Source organism: Dendrobates tinctorius, unplaced genomic scaffold, assembly GCF_039654945.1.
Source record: "Dendrobates tinctorius isolate UK_male_01 unplaced genomic scaffold, ASM3965494v1 ptg000070l, whole genome shotgun sequence".
In the NCBI taxonomy this organism is placed as follows: domain Eukaryota; kingdom Metazoa; phylum Chordata; class Amphibia; order Anura; family Dendrobatidae; genus Dendrobates; species Dendrobates tinctorius.
This window is the reverse complement of record NW_027361738.1, coordinates 97,357,479-97,375,140: the sequence shown is the minus strand read 5'-3', so window position 1 is coordinate 97,375,140 and position 17,662 is coordinate 97,357,479. Positions and strand designations below refer to the sequence as shown.

The following is a 17,662-nucleotide window of genomic DNA, read 5'->3' as shown; positions in this document are numbered from 1 at the left end:
GGGGAGAACTTTCGGGAAAAGAAAGCACAAGGATTCATTTTAGATGTCACAGGATCTTTTTGGGACAACACCGCTCCTGCACCAATCTCAGAAGCGTCCACCTCCACCTGAAACGGGAGTGAGACATCAGGTTGCCGCAAAACCGGAGCAGAAGTGAATCTTCGCTTCAGCGCCTGAAAGGAAGAAACAGCCTCCGGAGACCAATTCAGCACATCAGCACCCTTCCTAGTCAAATCCGTCAATGGCTTGGCAATATGAGAAAAATTAGCTATAAATTTCCGATAAAAAATAGCAAAACCCAAAAACTTCTGGAGGGCCTTCAAAGAAGTGGGCTGAACCCAATCATAAATGGCCTGTACCTTGGCCGGGTCCATTTCAATAGTTGACGGAGACAAAATAAATCCCATAAATGAAATCCTCTGTACCCCAAAAAGGCATTTCGATCCCTTGACATACAGGGAATTCTCCCTCAAGATCCGGAACACAGTCCGAACATGTTCCTCATGAGAGTCCCAATTCTTGGAGAAGATCAAAATATCATCCAGATAGATAATCAAAAATTTATCCACAAAGTCTCGGAATATATCGTTCATGAAGCACTGGAAGACAGAAGGGGCATTAGTGAGCCCAAAAGGCATCACCAGGTACTCAAAATGTCCCTCCGGAGTATTAAACGCCGTCTTCCATTCATCCCCATGCTTAATGCGAATAAGATTATACGCCCCCCTGAGGTCAAGCTTGGTAAACCAGCAAGCACCTTTAACTCTGGAGAATAGATCAGAAATCAGGGGTAACGGATACTGATATTTAACAGTAATTTTGTTGAGGGCACGATAGTCAATACAAGGCCTTAATGAACCATCCTTTTTAGCCACGAAAAAAAACCCAGCACCTAAGGGTGAAGAGGATGGTCTAATATGACCCTTCTCCAATGCCTCCTTAATATAGGATCGCATAGCCTCGTGCTCGGGTACAGATAAATTGAAAAGCCGACCCTTGGGGAATTTACACCCCGGGTTCAGCTCAATAGCACAGTCATAACTCCTATGAGGATGCAAAGACGCAGACTCATTCTCACTAAATACATATTAAAAGTCAGCCAAATAGTCAGGAACATCATGCGACTGGGGAGAGGTGGAGAAAACAGCAGCATCACTAAGGGCACACCGACAACCCCAACTCACCACAGACAAAGATTTCCAATCCAGAACTGGATTATGGATTTGTAACCAGGGAAACCCCAGAACAATGGTATCATGCAAATTATGCAACACCAAAAATCTGCAATTTTATTGATGGTCTGGGGCGACCCGCATTACCACCTGGGTCCAAAACTGAGGTTTATTCTTCGCCAAAGGAGTAGCATCAATACCCCTCAAAGGGATAGGCGTCTGCAGAGGTGTCATAGGAAATCCACAACGTTTAGCAAAATCCAAGTCCATCAGGTTCAGAGCTGCTCCTGAATCCACAAAAGCCTTGGCGGAAAATGTGGACAGGGAGCAGATCAGAGTAATTGCCAGAAGAAACTTAGGTTGAACACCACCCACAGAAAACGTGTGTGCACAACGTTTCTCTCGTTTAGGGCAGACAGAAATAATATGCGAGGCATCTCCACAAAAAAAACACAGCTTATTACGCCTTCTGAACTCCTGACGTTGCGCCCTAGACAAAACTCTATCACATTGCATAGGTTCAGACATTTGTTCAACAGGTGGTAACATCTCTCGTGTAGTTTTGCGTTAACGTAAACGCCGATCCACCTGAATGGCTAATGACATAGAATCGTCAAGACTAGAGGGAACAGGAAATCCCACCATAGTATCTTTTACAGTTTCTGACAAACCCTTCCGAAAGAGGGCTGCCAAGGCACCATCATTCCAGGTAGTAAGGACCGCCCATTTTAGGAATTTTTGACAGTACAACTCTGCCGAATCCCGACCCTGGCTTAATGCCAACAGGGTCTTTTCAGCCTGATCAATAGCATTAGGTTCATCATACAACAACCCCAAGGCTTGAAAAAATGCATTCTCATTATTCAGAATAGGATCATCAGGTTTCAAAGAAAACGCCCAATCCTGGGGATCGCCGCGCAGCAAAGAGATGACAATTTTAACCTGCTGCGCGGAGTTCCCCGACGAGTTAGGCTTCAAGGCAAAAAATAATTTACAATTATTCTTGAAATTCAAGAATTTAGACCGATCCCCAAAAATACATCAGGAGTAGGAATCTTTGGTTCAGCAGCATGTGAATGAGCAAGATAGGCGGAAATTCCCCGCACTTCAGCAGCGAGCTGCTCCACACGATCAGACAATTGCTTCATCTCCATTGAGAGAAAAATTCCCCCTACGGCCTCAGAGATATAGAGGAAAAAATATGCACACAAAAAAAAAAAAATTCTGACACTTTTTTTTTTTTTTTTTTTTTTACAATTCTTTCCTGCTATTGAGTACCCTTGGATCTGCGGTATGGCTGGTGATTCTGTTATGATGAGTTACCGAAGGAGGAAAAAAGAAAATACCAGCTAAGTCCAGAAAAACCAGAGAGGCTGCCAGCTATCGGATTGCAGACCCCTGAACCTATCCACAACAACTAGCAGTAGCCGTGGGGGGTTCCTACGGTGCCCTAGACCCCTCGATCACAGCCGGAGAACTATATAGCCTAAAGACAGAAAGGGGAAAAACTAAACTGCCCCAGAGCAGACCCCAAAGCAACAGGCAGCCCCCAACATATAATGACGGTGAAGCAAGATGAAAACACTAACACAGATAGAAAGATAGGTTGAGCAAATGATGGGGCCCAAGCTAACTACATAGGACAGGATAGGAAAGCTGCTGTCTGCCATCCGCAAAAACCCTATCAAAATGAGCCAACCGACTGATAGGAAAAACAAGCCCTGAAGTCGCTAGGCTTCAAAAGACTATATCAGCACTCAGGTATATTCTGAAGACAGAGCAAAAGATCAACAGATCAGAGACAAAAATGGAATTCAGCTCACCCCCAGCCGGGGATGGCAGAACTCCCAAAAAACAAGGCAAAACAAAAACAAAACTGAAGAGTACAAAGCAGAGCAGAAAAACTTAGCTTTGAGATGCAGGAATCAGACTGGTCTCCAAGAATCAAGCAGGAAAATCACCAGTCAGGAAGAAGGGCGTCAGCAGCCTTATATCCAGTCCTCAATTTCATCCACCCAGTCATCATCTAGCTGCCCAGGTGTTTGGTAATCAGTCTCACTACCTTCCTTCACTAGAGGAGGGAGTTCATCAGACCTCAATGGTGAAGGGAAAAATGAACTCACAACATTCCATAGTCTCACTGCTCTTACAGTAAAGAATCCGCGTCTGTGAGTATGCTTAAACCTTCTTTCCTCCAGACGTAGTGGATGCCCCCTTGTCCCCGTCACAGGTCTAAGAGTAAAAAGATAATTAGAAAGGTCTTTGTACTGTCCCCGCTGTTATGATTGAGTCACCGTAGGAGGCAGACACAAAAATAGAAGCTACGTCCAGAAAACCAGAGAAGTTGGCAACTATCAGATTGCAGACCCCTGAACCTATCAACACAACTAGCAGTAGCCGTGGGGGGTTCCTACGATGCCCTAGACCCCTCGATCACAGCCGGAGAGATAAATAGCCTAAAGACAGAAAAGGAAATCTAAATTGCCCCAGAGCAGACCCAAAAGTAAAAGGCAGCCCCCAACATATAATGACGGTGAAGCAAGATGAAAAAACACTCACACAGATAGAAAGATAGGCTGAGCAAATGATGGGGCCCAAGCTAACTACACAGAACAGGAAAGGAAGGTTGCTGTCTGCAATCTGCCAAAACCCTATCAAAGACATAAGCCAACAAGCTGATATGAAAAAAGACCCTGAAGCAGCTAGGCTTCAAAAACTAAATCAGCACTCAGGTATTTTCAGAAGACAGAGCTAAAGGAATTCAGCACACCCCAGCAGGGAATGGCAGAAATCCAGAAAAACAAGGCAAAACAGAGTCAAAGCACAAAGGCAAAAAGCCGAGCAGAAAACTTAGCTTTAGAAGAGCAGGAATTCAGACTGGTCTCCAAGGATCCCACAGAGAAATCACCCGCAGGGCAGAAGGGCGTCGGCAGCCTTATATCCAGTCAGTAACTCCACTCAGCCAGTCATCATCATCAGGCCCAGGTGTTTGATAATCAGGCTCACTACCTTTCTTTACCAGAAGAGGGAGTTCCTCGGGCCTCAGTAGTGAAGTGGAAAATGAACTCACAACAGTACCTCCCCCTTGAGGAGGGGTCACCGAACCCTCAACCACGCCACCAGGGCGATCAGGGTGAGCCCGATGAAAGGCACGCACCAATCTTTTGGCATGAATATCAGAGGCAGAGACCCAGGAATTATCCTCCTGACCATAACCCTTCCACTTAACCAAATACTGGAGTCTCCGTCTAGCCAGACGGGAATCCAGTACTTTCTCTACCTCATATTCCATGTTACCTTCAACCAATACAGGGTCTGGAGGTGCCACCCCCGGAACAACAGGTTCAACAAACCTCTTCAACAAAGATTTATGGAACACATTATGGATTTTAAATGTGACAGGAAGAGCCAAACGAAAAGAGACCGGATTAATAATCTCCAAAATCTTGTAAGGTCCAATAAATCTAGGCTTAACTTAGGAGAAGCCACCTTCATAGCAATATTTTTTTTTGATAACCACACCATATCACCAACCTTAAACTGGGGACCAATGGTCCTATGTCGGTTGGAAAACCGATGGGCCTTTTCCTGGGAGAGAGATAACTTATCCACCACTTGGTCCCAGATCTGGTGCATTCTCTCCACCACAGTGTCAACACCTGGGCAGGCAGAGGGCTCCACCTGCCCTGAAGAAAATGGAGGATGAAACCCAAAGTTACAAAAAAAAGGTGACATCAAAGTGGCAGAACTAGCTCTATTATTTAGAGCAAATTCGGCCAAGGGCAAAAATGAAACCCAATCATCCTGATCAGCAGAAATAAAACATCTCAAATATGACTCCAAGGTCTGGTTTGTTCTCTCTGTCTGCCCATTGGTCTGAGGGTGAAACGCAGAGGAGAAGGACAACTGAATTCCCAGCTTGGAACAGAAAGTTCTCCAAAATCTAGACACAAACTGGACTCCTCTGTCAGATACAATGTTCTCAGGAATCCCGTGCAAGCGAACCACCTGTTGTAAAAACAGGGGCACCAGCTCAGAGGAAGACGGCAACTTAGGGAGTGGTACAAGATGAACCATCTTAGAGAACCTATCACAAATCACCCAAATAACAGTCATCCTTTGAGAGACAGGCATATCAGAGATGAAATCCATTGAAATATGGGTCAATGGCCTCTTGGGGACAGGCAAAGGCATCAACAACCCACTAGAGCGAGAACACGATTTAGACCGGAAGCACGTCCCACAGGACTGCACAAAATTCCTGACATCACGAGACAAGGAGGGCCACCAAAAAGACCGACTCACCAGATCTCTAGTACCAAAAATACCTGGATGACCAGCCAAAGCAGAGCAATGAACTTCAGACATCACTCTCTTCTTCCACTGGTCAGGAACATACAACTTTCCACTGGGACAACGCTCAGGTTTGTCCTCCTGGAACTCTTCCAGAGCACGTCTCAAATCGGGCGAGATGGCAGAAAGAACTACCCCTTCGCCTAAGATGGTAGCAGGCTTAGTCACCACAGGAGAATCAGCAAAGAAGCTCCTAGAGAGGGCATCTGCCTTGACATTCTTAGTTCCAGGAAGAAAAGAAACCACAAAATCAAAACGTGTAAAAAACAAGGCCCACCTAGCCTGTCTAGGGTTCAAGCGCTTAGCCGACTCTAGGTAAATCAAATTCTTGTGGTCAGTGAGGACCACGACTTGATGCTTAGCTCCCTCCAACCAATGTCTCCACTCCTCAAATGCCCATTTCATGGCCAACAGTTCCCAATTCCCCACATCATAGTTACGTTCAGATGGAGAGAACTTTCGGGAAAAGAAAGCACAGGGATTCATTTTAGATGTTACAGGATCCTTTTGGGACAAAACAGCTCCTGCACCAATCTCAGAAGCATCCACCTCTACCTGGAACGGAAGTGAGACATCAGGTTGCCGTAAAACCGGGGCGGAGGTGAATCTTCGCTTCAGCTCCTGAAAGGAAGAAACAGCCTCCGGAGACCAATTTAACACATCAGCACCCTTCTTAGTCAAATCAGTCAATGGCTTGGCAATACTAGAAAACTTTGCTATAAATTTCCGATAAAAATTAGCAAAACCCAAAAACTTCTGGAGGGCCTTCAAAGAAGTGGGCTGAACCCAATCGTAAATGGCCTGTACCTTGGCCGGGTCCATTTCAATAGTTGACGGGGACAAAATAAATCCCAAAAAAGAAATCCTCTGTACTCCAAAAAGGCATTTAGATCCTTTGACATACAGGGAATTCTCCCTCAAGATCCGGAACACAGTCCGAATATGTTCCACATGAGAATCCCAATCCTTGGAGAAGATCAAAATATCATCCAGATAGATAATCAAAAATTTATCGACAAAATTTCGGAAAATATCGTTCATGAAGCACTGGAAGACAGAAGGGGCATTAGTGAGCCCAAAAGGCATCACCAGGTACTCAAAATGTCCCTCCGGAGTATTAAACGCCGTCTTCCATTCATCCCCCTGCTTAATGCGAATAAGATTATATGCCCCCCTGAGGTCAAGCTTGGTAAACCAACAAGCACCTTTAACTCTGGAGAATAGATCAGAAATCAGGGGTAACGGATACTGATATTTAACAGTAATTTTGTTGAGGGCACGATAATCAATACAAGGTCTTAATGATCCATCCTTTTTGGCTACAAAAAAAAACCCGGCACCTAAGGGTGACGAGGATGGTCTAATATGACCCTTCTCCAACGCCTCCTTAATATAGGATCGCATAGCCTCGTGCTCGGGTACAGATAAATTGAAGAGCCGACCCTTGGGAAATTTACACCCCGGGCTCAGTTCAACTGCACAGTCATAACTCCTATGAGGAGGCAGAGACGCAGACTCATTCTCACTAAATACATCATAAAAGTCCGCCAAATAATCAGGAACATCATGCGACTGAGGAGAGGTGGAAAACACCGGAGCCTCACTAAAGGCACACCGACAACCCCAACTCACCACAGACACAGATTTCCAATCCAAAACTGGATTATGAATTTGTAACCAGGGAAACCCCAGAACAATAGTATCATGCAGATTATGCAACACCAAAAATCTGCAATTTTATTGATGGTCTGGGGCGACCCGCATTACCACCTGGGTCCAAAACTGAGGTTTATTTTTAGCCAAAGGAGTAGCATCAATCCCCCTCAAAGGTATAGGCGTCTGCAGAGGTGTCTTCGGAAATCCACAACGTTTAGCAAAATCCAAGTCCATTAGGTTTAGGGCTGCTCCCGAATCCACAAAAGCCTTGGCGGAAAATGTGGACAGGGAGCAGATCAGCGTAATAGCCAGAAGAAACTTAGGTTGAACACCACCAACAGAAAACGTGTGTGCAAAGCGTTTCTCTCATTTAGGACAGACAGAAATAATATGCGAGGCATCTCCACAGAAAAAACACAACTTATTACGCCTTCTGAACTCCTGACGCTGCTCTCTGGAGAAAACTCTATCACATTGCATAGGTTTAGACATTTGTTCAACAGGTGGCAACACCTCTCGTGCAACTTTGCGTTTGCGCAAACGCCGATCAACCTGAATGGCTAATGACATAGAATTGTCAAGACCAGAGGGAACAGGAAATCCCACCATAGTATCTTTTACGGCTTCTGACAACCCCTTCCGAAAGAGAGCAGCCAAGGCATTATCATTTCAGGTAGTAAGTACTGCCCACTTTCGGAATTTTTGACAGTACAATTCTGCAGAATCTCGACCCTGGTTCAATGCCAGCAGGGTCTTTTCAGCCTGATCAATGGCATTAGGTTCATCATACAACAACCCCAAGGCCTGAAAAAATGTGTTCACATTAGTCAGAAGAGGATCATCTGATTTCAAAGAAAACGCCCAATCCTGGGGATCGCCACGCAGCAAAGAGATGACAATTTTAACCTGCTGCGCGGAGCTCCCTGACGAGTTAGGCTTCAAGGTAAAAAATAATTTACAATTATTTTTGAAATTCAAAAATTTAGACCGATCCCCAAAAAATACATCTGGTGTAGGAATCTTTGGTTCAGCAGCATGTGAATGAGCAAGGTAGGCGGAAATTCCCCACACTTCCGCAGCGAGCTGCTCCACACGATCAGACAATTGCTTTATCTCCATTGAGAGAGAAAAAAATTCCCCCTACGGCCTCAGAGATATAGAGGAAAAAATATACACGCTTTTTTTTTTTTTTACAATTCTTTCCTGCTATTGAGTACCCTAGGATCTGCGGTATGGCGGGTGATTCTGTTATGATTGAGTCACCGTAGGAGGCAGACACAAAAATAGAAGCTACGTCCAGAAAACCAGAGAAGTTGGCAACTATCAGATTGCAGACCCCTGAACCTATCAACACAACTAGCAGTAGCCGTGGGGGGTTCCTACGATGCCCTAGACCCCTCGATCACAGCCGAAGAGATAAATAGCCTAAAGACAGAAAAGGAAATCTAAACTGCCCCAGAGCAGACCCCAAAGTAAAAGGCAGCCCCCAACATATAATGACGGTGAAGCAAGATGAAAAAACACTCACACAGATAGAAAGATAGGCTGAGCAAATGATGGGGCCCAAGCTAACTACACAGAACAGGAAAGGAAGGTTGCTGTCTGCAATCTGCCAAAACCCTATCAAAGACATAAGCCAACAAGCTGATATGAAAAAAAAGACCCTGAAGCAGCTAGGCTTCAAAAACTAAATCAGCACTCAGGTATTTTCAGAAGACAGAGCTAAAGGAATTCAGCACACCCCAGCAGGGAATGGCAGAAATCCAGAAAAACAAGGCAAAACAGAGTCAAAGCACAAATGCAAAAAGCCGAGCAGAAAATTGAGCTTTAGAAGAGCAGGAATTCAGACTGGTCTCCAAGGATCCCACAGAGAAATCACCCGCAGGGCAGAAGGGCGTCGGCAGCCTTATATCCAGTCAGTAACTCCACTCAGCCAGTCATCATCATCAGGCCCAGGTGTTTGATAATCAGGCTCACTACCTTTCATTATCAGAAGAGGGAGTTCCTCGGGCCTCAGTAGTGAAGGGGAAAATGAACTCACAACACCCCGCAAATATTTATACATTGTAATAAGATCACCCCTAAGCCTTCGATTCTCCAAACTAAATAACCCCAAGTGTAATAACCTGTCTTGGTATTGCAGACCCCCTAGTTCCCTAATAACCTTGGTCGTTCTTCTCAGTACCCGCTCCAGTTCAGCTATGTCTTTCTTATACACCGGAAACCAGAACTGTACACAGTATTGTAAGTGTGGTCGCACTAGTGACTTATATAGAGGTAAAATTATGTTCTCCTCATGAGCATCTATGCCTCTTTTAATGCATCCCATTATTTTATTTGCCTTTGCAGCAGCTGCCTGACACTGGCCACTAAATGTGAGTTTGTCGTCCACCCATACACCCAGGTCTTTTTCAGTGACAGTTTTGCCCAGTGTTTTACAATTAAGCACATAATTATACATCTTGTTCGTTCTACCCAAGTGCATGACCTTTCATTTATCCCCGTTAAAGCTCATTTGCCATTTATCAGCCCAAGCTTCTAGTTTACATAAATCCTCCTGTAATATAAAATTGTCCTCCTCTGTATTGATTACCCTGCAGAGTTTAGTGTCATCTGCAAATATTGAAATTGTACTCTCTATGCCCCCTACAATGTCATTAATAAATATGTTAAAAAGAAGCGGGCCCAATACTGACCCCTGTGGCACCCAGTACTGATCCCTGTGGTACCCCACTGCTAACCGTGACCCAGTCCGAGTGTGCTCCATTAATAACCACCCTTTGTTTCCTATCCCTGAGCCAGCTCTTAACCCACTTACTCATATTTTCCCCTATCCCCATTGTTCTCATTTTATGTATCAACCTTTTGTGTGGCACCGTATCAAAAGCTTTTGAAAAGTCCATGTACACCACGTCCACTGCATTCCCTTGGTCCAGTCCGGAACTTACCTCTTCATAAAAATTTATCAGATTAGTCTGACAGGAACGGTCCCTTGTAAACCCATGTTGATATTGGGTCATGAGGTTATTCTTCTTCAGATACTCCAGTATAGTATCTCTTAGAAAACCCTCCAGGATTTTACCCACAGTTGAGGTTAAGCTCACTGGCCTATAATTTCCAAGTTGTTGTCCCTTTTTGAATATTGGCCCCACATTTGCCATACGCCAGTCCTGTGGTACAGACCCTGTTATTATGGAATCTTTAAAGATTAAAAATAATGGTCTATCTATGACTGTACTTAATTCCTGCAGTACTCGGGGGTGTATCCCATCCGAGCCCGGGAATTTCTCAACCTTAGTGATTTTTAGTCGCCGCTGTACTTCCTGCTGGGTTAAGCAGGTGACATTTAATCAAGAATTTTTATTATCACTAATCATGTTGTCTGTCATGGGTTTGAAGCAGTCAAGAGACCCATGGTCACTGGAGGAGCTGCAGAGATCCACAGCTCAGCGAGGAGAATCACTCAGATGGCATTACGATAGGCCAGAGGTTATATACCATGGCCGGATGTTATACATGGGGGGAGGGAGGCCGGTGATTATACACCGGGGGGGGGCTAATGGGGCTGAATGGGGAGCCTGAATTCAATGATTAAGATATGTATCAATAAAGAAGTGAAATATTAATTGAATATTTGTGATTGTGACTCCATGACTGTGCTGGGAGTCTCCTGATATAGAGGGAGGCGATCAGTGAGTTGGGTGTAATGATGGGTGAGAGATGAGAATCATCGTTTGAGCATCTTGAAGCCTCTCTTGTTGCAATTAACGAGCTGCAGATGCAGCTGTAGGTGATTTTTCTTCTCCTCTAATGGATTTCTATAGAGCGGCAGAATGAGCCTCCTATGCGCGGCCGGCGTTTTGCAGAAAGCCCATTTGTCTGGTATAATTGCTCCCCACTTTGCCCTCGCAGTCGCCTGGCGCCAGGCTGACTTTGAAAGGTTCCTAAAGACATATTAGAGGTGATGACACCGTGACACTTCTTCACAACAATGTGACACTTTAAGTAAAGCTGCGATATCTGCAGGCCGGCATTAGAGGAGACGGATGGCAGGAGCTGCGCACCTTGAGGAGGAACACAGTGCGGAGATTAAAGAAACATCTAAGTAAAGTGGTCCAATGCGTAAAACGTTACCTATATGTCCGATCTCGATTTAAATTTTTAACTCTTGGTGTTCTGCCTTCCTCCACGTATGATGCTGTATGCAGTCCAGCATACGGCTAAACCCTTCATCCACTTCCCAGTAAAAAGACTGTATGGGTGCTTAAGTCTATATTTATTGAGATGATGATGTGAACTTGGTACCAGTGAACAACAATGGTGGATGATAACTGGTAAAAACTACAAAGAAATAGACAGTATATCAGTACTGGCAGATAATAAAACAACAGCAATAATACAGGGTGCCATTACATCAGTAACAGGAGTATTACAGAGGTTGCACAATACAACACATAAATGAAGTTAAGAGGAATATCTAAAGCAAACTTAGGCTGCCAGCATTGCACTACTCTAAACAGAAATGCATTGATCTACATGCAGTGCAAAGAGCATTACAACTAGCTGGAAGATACATTGCACCATATGCCTCACTCATAAGACGTTGCACGGTGGCTGCATAATGGCTAGCTAGCACAGATACATTGCACAAACACATAACTGTATTAACTCTCACCGGAATCTGCTTGACAGAAGCAGTAGTTTGTAGGGAGAGCCAGGAACACATGTGTGTGTGTGTGTGTGTAACTCAGAGATCTGGGGGGAAAATGGCCACAAGTTCTCTAGCCCAGGAAAACTGAAGGGGGCGGTTCTAATCAGAACAAGCTATTAAAGAGAGAGGCTCCTAAATCCAGGAACAGGAAAAAAAGGAACAACTAATGACATCTAATGGTCATAACTGGTATAGCACTTAGGAAAATACTTGCTGCACATAAATGGGCAGAACACTTGGTGTTATTAAACATTTTATAAATATCCTTATCTCGACTGCTAGAAACTCTGTTATATAATACCCAGGTTCACCACTAATCTCCATTTTACAATGTGTGTATATAATATATATATATATATATATATGTAATTTATATAAAAGATGTAAGAAATGGAGAATACAGGAGTATAAAGGTGTAAAATATTAAATTTTTATTGACAACGCATAATAAATATATCACCATAAAGTTACAAAAACATGCGATAGTAAAAGATGCACAAGGACTGTGAATGAGGAAACCCACCCAAGTGTGCCCTGCCGGCTGTATAAATGACTATGTAGGCGGAGAGCTGCTCCATATGAACCGGTATCATGTTAAGAGAAAATAAGACGCCACATAGCGGTAACCATACAGAGAGCAGCGCTTACCAGTAAGTAAACAGCGGGCAAGGGACAGCAGGTGAGGATCCACAGAACCCTCAACGCGCGTTTCGCTTCAAAATGTGCTTGCTTTCTCAAGGGGAGACCCCTTCATATGGAGCAGCTCTCTGAGTCCAGCACAGTGGCGGGTAAATATAACCCTCCCCAAACCAAAGGGAGGCCATGCAAAATTAACCCTAGAAGGACAGTGAGGGAAATCCCATCCAGAGCCATGAAAATGCCGCCGAACAAAAAGTGGAATAACACACGATCAAAAAGACGGATATAAATAAACATGGTACCACTGGAGAAATTGGACCACAAAAGTTATTGTGCAATTTGTCCTGTTACCCTTGGGAAAATAAAAAATTGGGGGCGAAATATCATTTTGTGAAAAAAAATAAGATTTTTTTATTTTTACGGCTCTGTATTATAAACTTCTGCGAAGCACTTGGGGGTTCAAAGTGCTCACCACACATCTAGATTAGTTCCTTGGGTGGTCTATTTTCCAAAATGGGGTCACTTGTGGGGGGTTTCCACTGTTTAGGTACATCAGAGGCTCTGCAAACACGTCATGGCGTCCGATCTCAATTCCAGCCAATTTTGCATTGAAAAAGTCAAACGGCGCTCCTTCCCTGCTGAACAATGGTTTACCCCCACATATGGAGTATCCGTGTGCTCAGGACAAATTGTACAATTTTTGGGGTCCAATTTCTCCTGTTACCCTTGGTGAAATGAAACAAATTGGATCTGAAGTATTTTTTTTATGAAAAAAAGTTAAATGTTCATTTTTTTTAACATTCCAAAAATTCCTGTGAAGCACCTGAAGGGTTAATAAACTTCTTGAATCTGGTTTTGAGCACCGTCAGGGGTGCAGTTTTTAGAATGGTGTCACTTTTGGGTATTTTCTATCATATAGACCCTTGAAAGTGGCTTCAAATGTGATGCGGTCCCTAAAAAAAATGTTGTAAAAATGAGAAATCGCTGATCAACTTTTAACCCTTATAACTTCCTAGCAAAAAAAAAAATGTTGGTTCCAAAATTGTGCTGATGTAAAGTAAACATGTGGGAAATGTTATTTATTAACTATTTTGTGTGACATATTTCTCAGTTTTAAGGGCGTGAAAATTCAAACTTTGAAAATTGCGAAATTTTCTAAATTTTCGCCAAATTTCTGCTTTTTTTTCACAAATAAAAGCAAGTAATATCAAATAAATTTTACCGCTAACATGAAGTACAATATGTCATGAGAAAACGTTGTCAGAATCACCGGGATCCATGGAAGCGTTCCAGAGTTATGACCTCATAAAGGGACAGTGGTCAGAATTGTAAAAATTGGCCCGGTCATGAACGTGCAAACCACCCTTGGGGGTAAAGGGGTTAACAAGAGAAAAATACAGTAGTTTGACAATAAATGGATAGTAATGTGTAACTATTTCCTTTCCTGTTGCAGAAAGCTCCACTGCACAAGGAACTACATCCACATGCATCTCTTCATGTCGTTTATCATGAGGGCCATTGCTGTATTTATCAAGGATATTGTCCTTTTTGAAAGAGGGGAGTCCGATCACTGCAATCCGGGATCGGTGAGTACCGTACGCTCTGTATACGTACACGCTCCCTATGTTTTGTATTTGTGCGTCTACATTCTGCAAAGAAAAATAATGTAAATATCTGCAGTGCACTTTTTGTGATTTTTGTATAACAAGAAAGTACTTCCTGTGTGCAATGAATGTATTTTTGTAACTGCACACCCGGTGGTCAGGAGGGGTATTACAAGTAAACCTTATTATTAGGCATAAAGATGAACGCAATTAAGTGGTTAAAGAATGCTACATCTGCAACTGTATAGGAGGACTGAGAATGTCTTTATGGAAATCACTATATATTGTAGCAGAATTAATATTCTATGGCAGCAGCTGCCTCTGACAGATGGCCTAGACTAGGAGGAATTTCCAGGTGGATCTGTTATTTGGGACGTGAATATTTTTGTAGCTCTCTGCCTTTTGAGTTCTTCTACGTTTTTTTTTTTTCTCTCTCTCGAATTAAATGTGATAAATGTTTTTTTCCAATTCCACCCAGAAGGAAAGAAGTGATGATGAGCCATAAACGGAGAAACGTAAAGTGGAGTTGAAATGAACGGCTGGGGGCGTTTGATCTATATTTCATGGTGTGCGTTTTTGATACATTGTGTTTCTTGCTCCTACGCTCGTCTCTATCTTCGGGGATTTATAAGATGTTATTCGGCAAAATAAAACAGGAAAAAGGGAATTAATATTTGGGTTATGGAATTAATTAACCCTACGGTTCACATTCTGTATAGAACTTTTCTGCAGATTAAAAAGTTTTCGCAAGGGACCCCCCAGTGACCTCAAGGTGGGACTATGCAACACGGTTTTGGGATTTACCTATAACTCACTCTTTCTTAAGACTCATAAGGAAAATAATATACACTTATTAAAATCAATAAATTGCCAATATTAGCTTAATGAATAATTATGTTCTTATTAGTATATATCATTCTGAGTTGCACTTTTCTCTGTTCAACCGCCCAGAATGTGTTGAAAATCAATGATTTAGCACAGAACCCTCTAGTCTGTAAGGACAAATGCTCATCAGAAGAACAGTATTGTTGTTCTTTTGGGTGTAAAATGATCGTTGAAATCCTGGAAGCGTTATATACGAGAATGAGTTTTCGTAATATGCAATATTATTTTGGTTGGAGCCTCGTGGCCATGTGCCAACATTTTGTTCAAAATTGCTACCTTTGAAGGGAAAGCCAGACCTCCATCAGTATTTTTCCTCTCATCTATTTCTATCAGTTTTTAATGAACACTAAATAAATTTCCTTTTCATTCAAATTACAAGTGAAGACCAAATCTTTGCTAGGAAAGACACATTTCCATGACAAGTGGTGGAGAATGCGGGCATTGAATCCAGAGCCTCATACAAATCTTTAAATGGGATATCCTATTTAATAAAATGTTCTTTGTAAGCCCACCGGAGAGAAGGGAGTCTTTATGATGTCTTCAGGCAATATTAGGGCACATGAAACTGTAGGGAGAGTTTTTCTCTTCTCCTAGTAATAGCAAAATCGTCATTTTCTAATTTAAAGCGGACCTTTTACCATTTATACCTGTATAACCTAGGAAAGTGACAAGCTCCTCTATGGAATACTAAAGGTTCTTCTTATTTCACAAAATGTCCTATGGGGAGATGGATTCTTAAAGGGTTTTTCCAGTAAGATTAAGTTATCAGTAATTCACAAAATAAAATAACATATAAATTACATAGGGGACTTAGTGGACACCGTTTTTGATTAAAAAAAAAAAAAAAAAAAAGCAAAAATCCTTCCCACTAATATCAAGGTGTGCCCAAATCTGGATGGTCCTAACTTCTAGTATTAAAGCCTTATCATTTGTCAAAGTGGCGTTAATGTGAATGTAGCTAAAGTGTCTTCAGCCAATAGCTGGGTAACACATATTATTTAAGGTACCTCCACCTGTTGGGAGGTGTCTGAGCAACGTGTTCTTTCAGTTAGTCTGCACGCTTGCTAGTTGTCAGGTCCCCTGTGCTTGTATCCCTGTATATTGTCCGTGTCCGCCAGCAGTTGCTGTGCCTGCATGTGTACAAGCTGTGTACGCCAGCATCTCCCATGCCTGTCTGTATACCAGCCATGTCTGTCAGTACCAACTGTGCCTGTCAGTATACCAGCGTGTCTGCCAACCCCTGCCGTACCTTCCTGCTTACCAGCGGTGTCTTCCAGCACCTGCCTGTGACTGCTGTACCATCCATTTCTGGTCCTACCAACTTCTTACCCCTTTGGGGGTCAGGGCCATGTGTCCGATGCCTAACCTGGAGCCGCACCTGGCATCTATCTGAAGCCAAGTCTAACAACACCATCATTGGCTCTAGCGAAGAGTCAGGTGTTTGCCTAGTCATGCCCCTCCAGGCTCTCCTCGTTCCCTGGCACAGTGGTTCCACTACCACATACGTTACTGTGAATAAGGGACGAACAGGACCGGGTCCCGAATATGGACACCCAGAAAAGGAAAGCCTGAACATTGTCTCCCTGTCCTTGTTCGGCCAGTCACTGGCCCAGTATCCGAGACCAGTGTGTCTGTACATAGCCCTATTCCATGTCAGCACACCTGATCCCTGGAGTTAGCAGCCTCAGTACCAGGATCTGCCCAGAAGTAGTACCTGGCCGATACCTGCAGTCCAGTCTGTCTCCACCATCAGGAGCTCCAGTGAATACCTGGGAGCCGCTTAGCTGCGCCCCTTCCTGTCCTGTGGCACAGTGGGTCCATAAGTACATACAGTGGGGCAAAAAAGTATTTAGTCAGTCAGCAATAGTGCAAGTTCCACCACTTAAAAAGATGAGAGGCGTCTGTAATTTACATCATAGGTAGACCTCAACTATGGGAGACAAACTGAGAAAAAAAAATCCAGAAAATCACATTGTCCGTTTTTTTTTCATTTTATTTGCATATTATGGTGGAAAATAAGTATTTGGTCAGAAACAAGCAAACAAGATTTCTGGCTCTCAGACCTGTAACTTCTTCTTTAAGAGTCTCCTCTTTCCTCCACTCATTACCTGTAGTAATGGCAGCTGTTTAAACTTGTTATCAGTATAAAAAGACACCTGTGCACACCCTCAAACAGTCTGACTCCAAACTCCACTATGGTGAAGACCAAAGAGCTGTCAAAGGACACCAGAAACAAAATTGTAGCCCTGCACCAGGCTGGGAAGACTGAATCTGCAATAGCCAACCAGCTTGGAGTGAAGAAATCAACTGTGGGAGCAATAATTAGAAAATGGAAGACATACAAGACCACTGATAATCTCCCTCGATCTGGTGCTCCACGCAAAATCCCACCCCGTGGGGTCAGAATGATCACAAGAACGGTGAGCAAAAATCCCAGAACCACGCGGGGGGACCTAGTGAATGAACTGCAGAGAGCTGGGACCAATGTAACAAGGCCTACCATAAGTAACACACTACGCCACCATGGACTCAGATCCTGCAGTGCCAGACGTGTCCCACTGCTTAAGCCTGTACATGTCTGGGCCCGTCTGAAGTTTGCTAGAGAGCATTTGGATGATCCAGATAAGTTTTGGGAGAATGTC

The 17,662-nt window shown here is 43.4% G+C and overlaps 1 protein-coding gene across 2 annotated transcripts in view; it reads left to right on the top strand.

The window, feature by feature from the left end:
• The window catches only part of VIPR1 (vasoactive intestinal peptide receptor 1), a 236,336-nt gene that overhangs the window by 171,967 nt on the left and 46,707 nt on the right, over window positions 1-17,662 (top strand). For both annotated transcript variants that reach the window (XM_073582198.1, XM_073582197.1), the window contains exon 6: window positions 13,985-14,117. In XM_073582198.1, coding sequence (XP_073438299.1) covers window positions 13,985-14,117 — 133 coding nt within the window. The remainder of the gene's footprint in view (window positions 1-13,984; window positions 14,118-17,662) is intronic.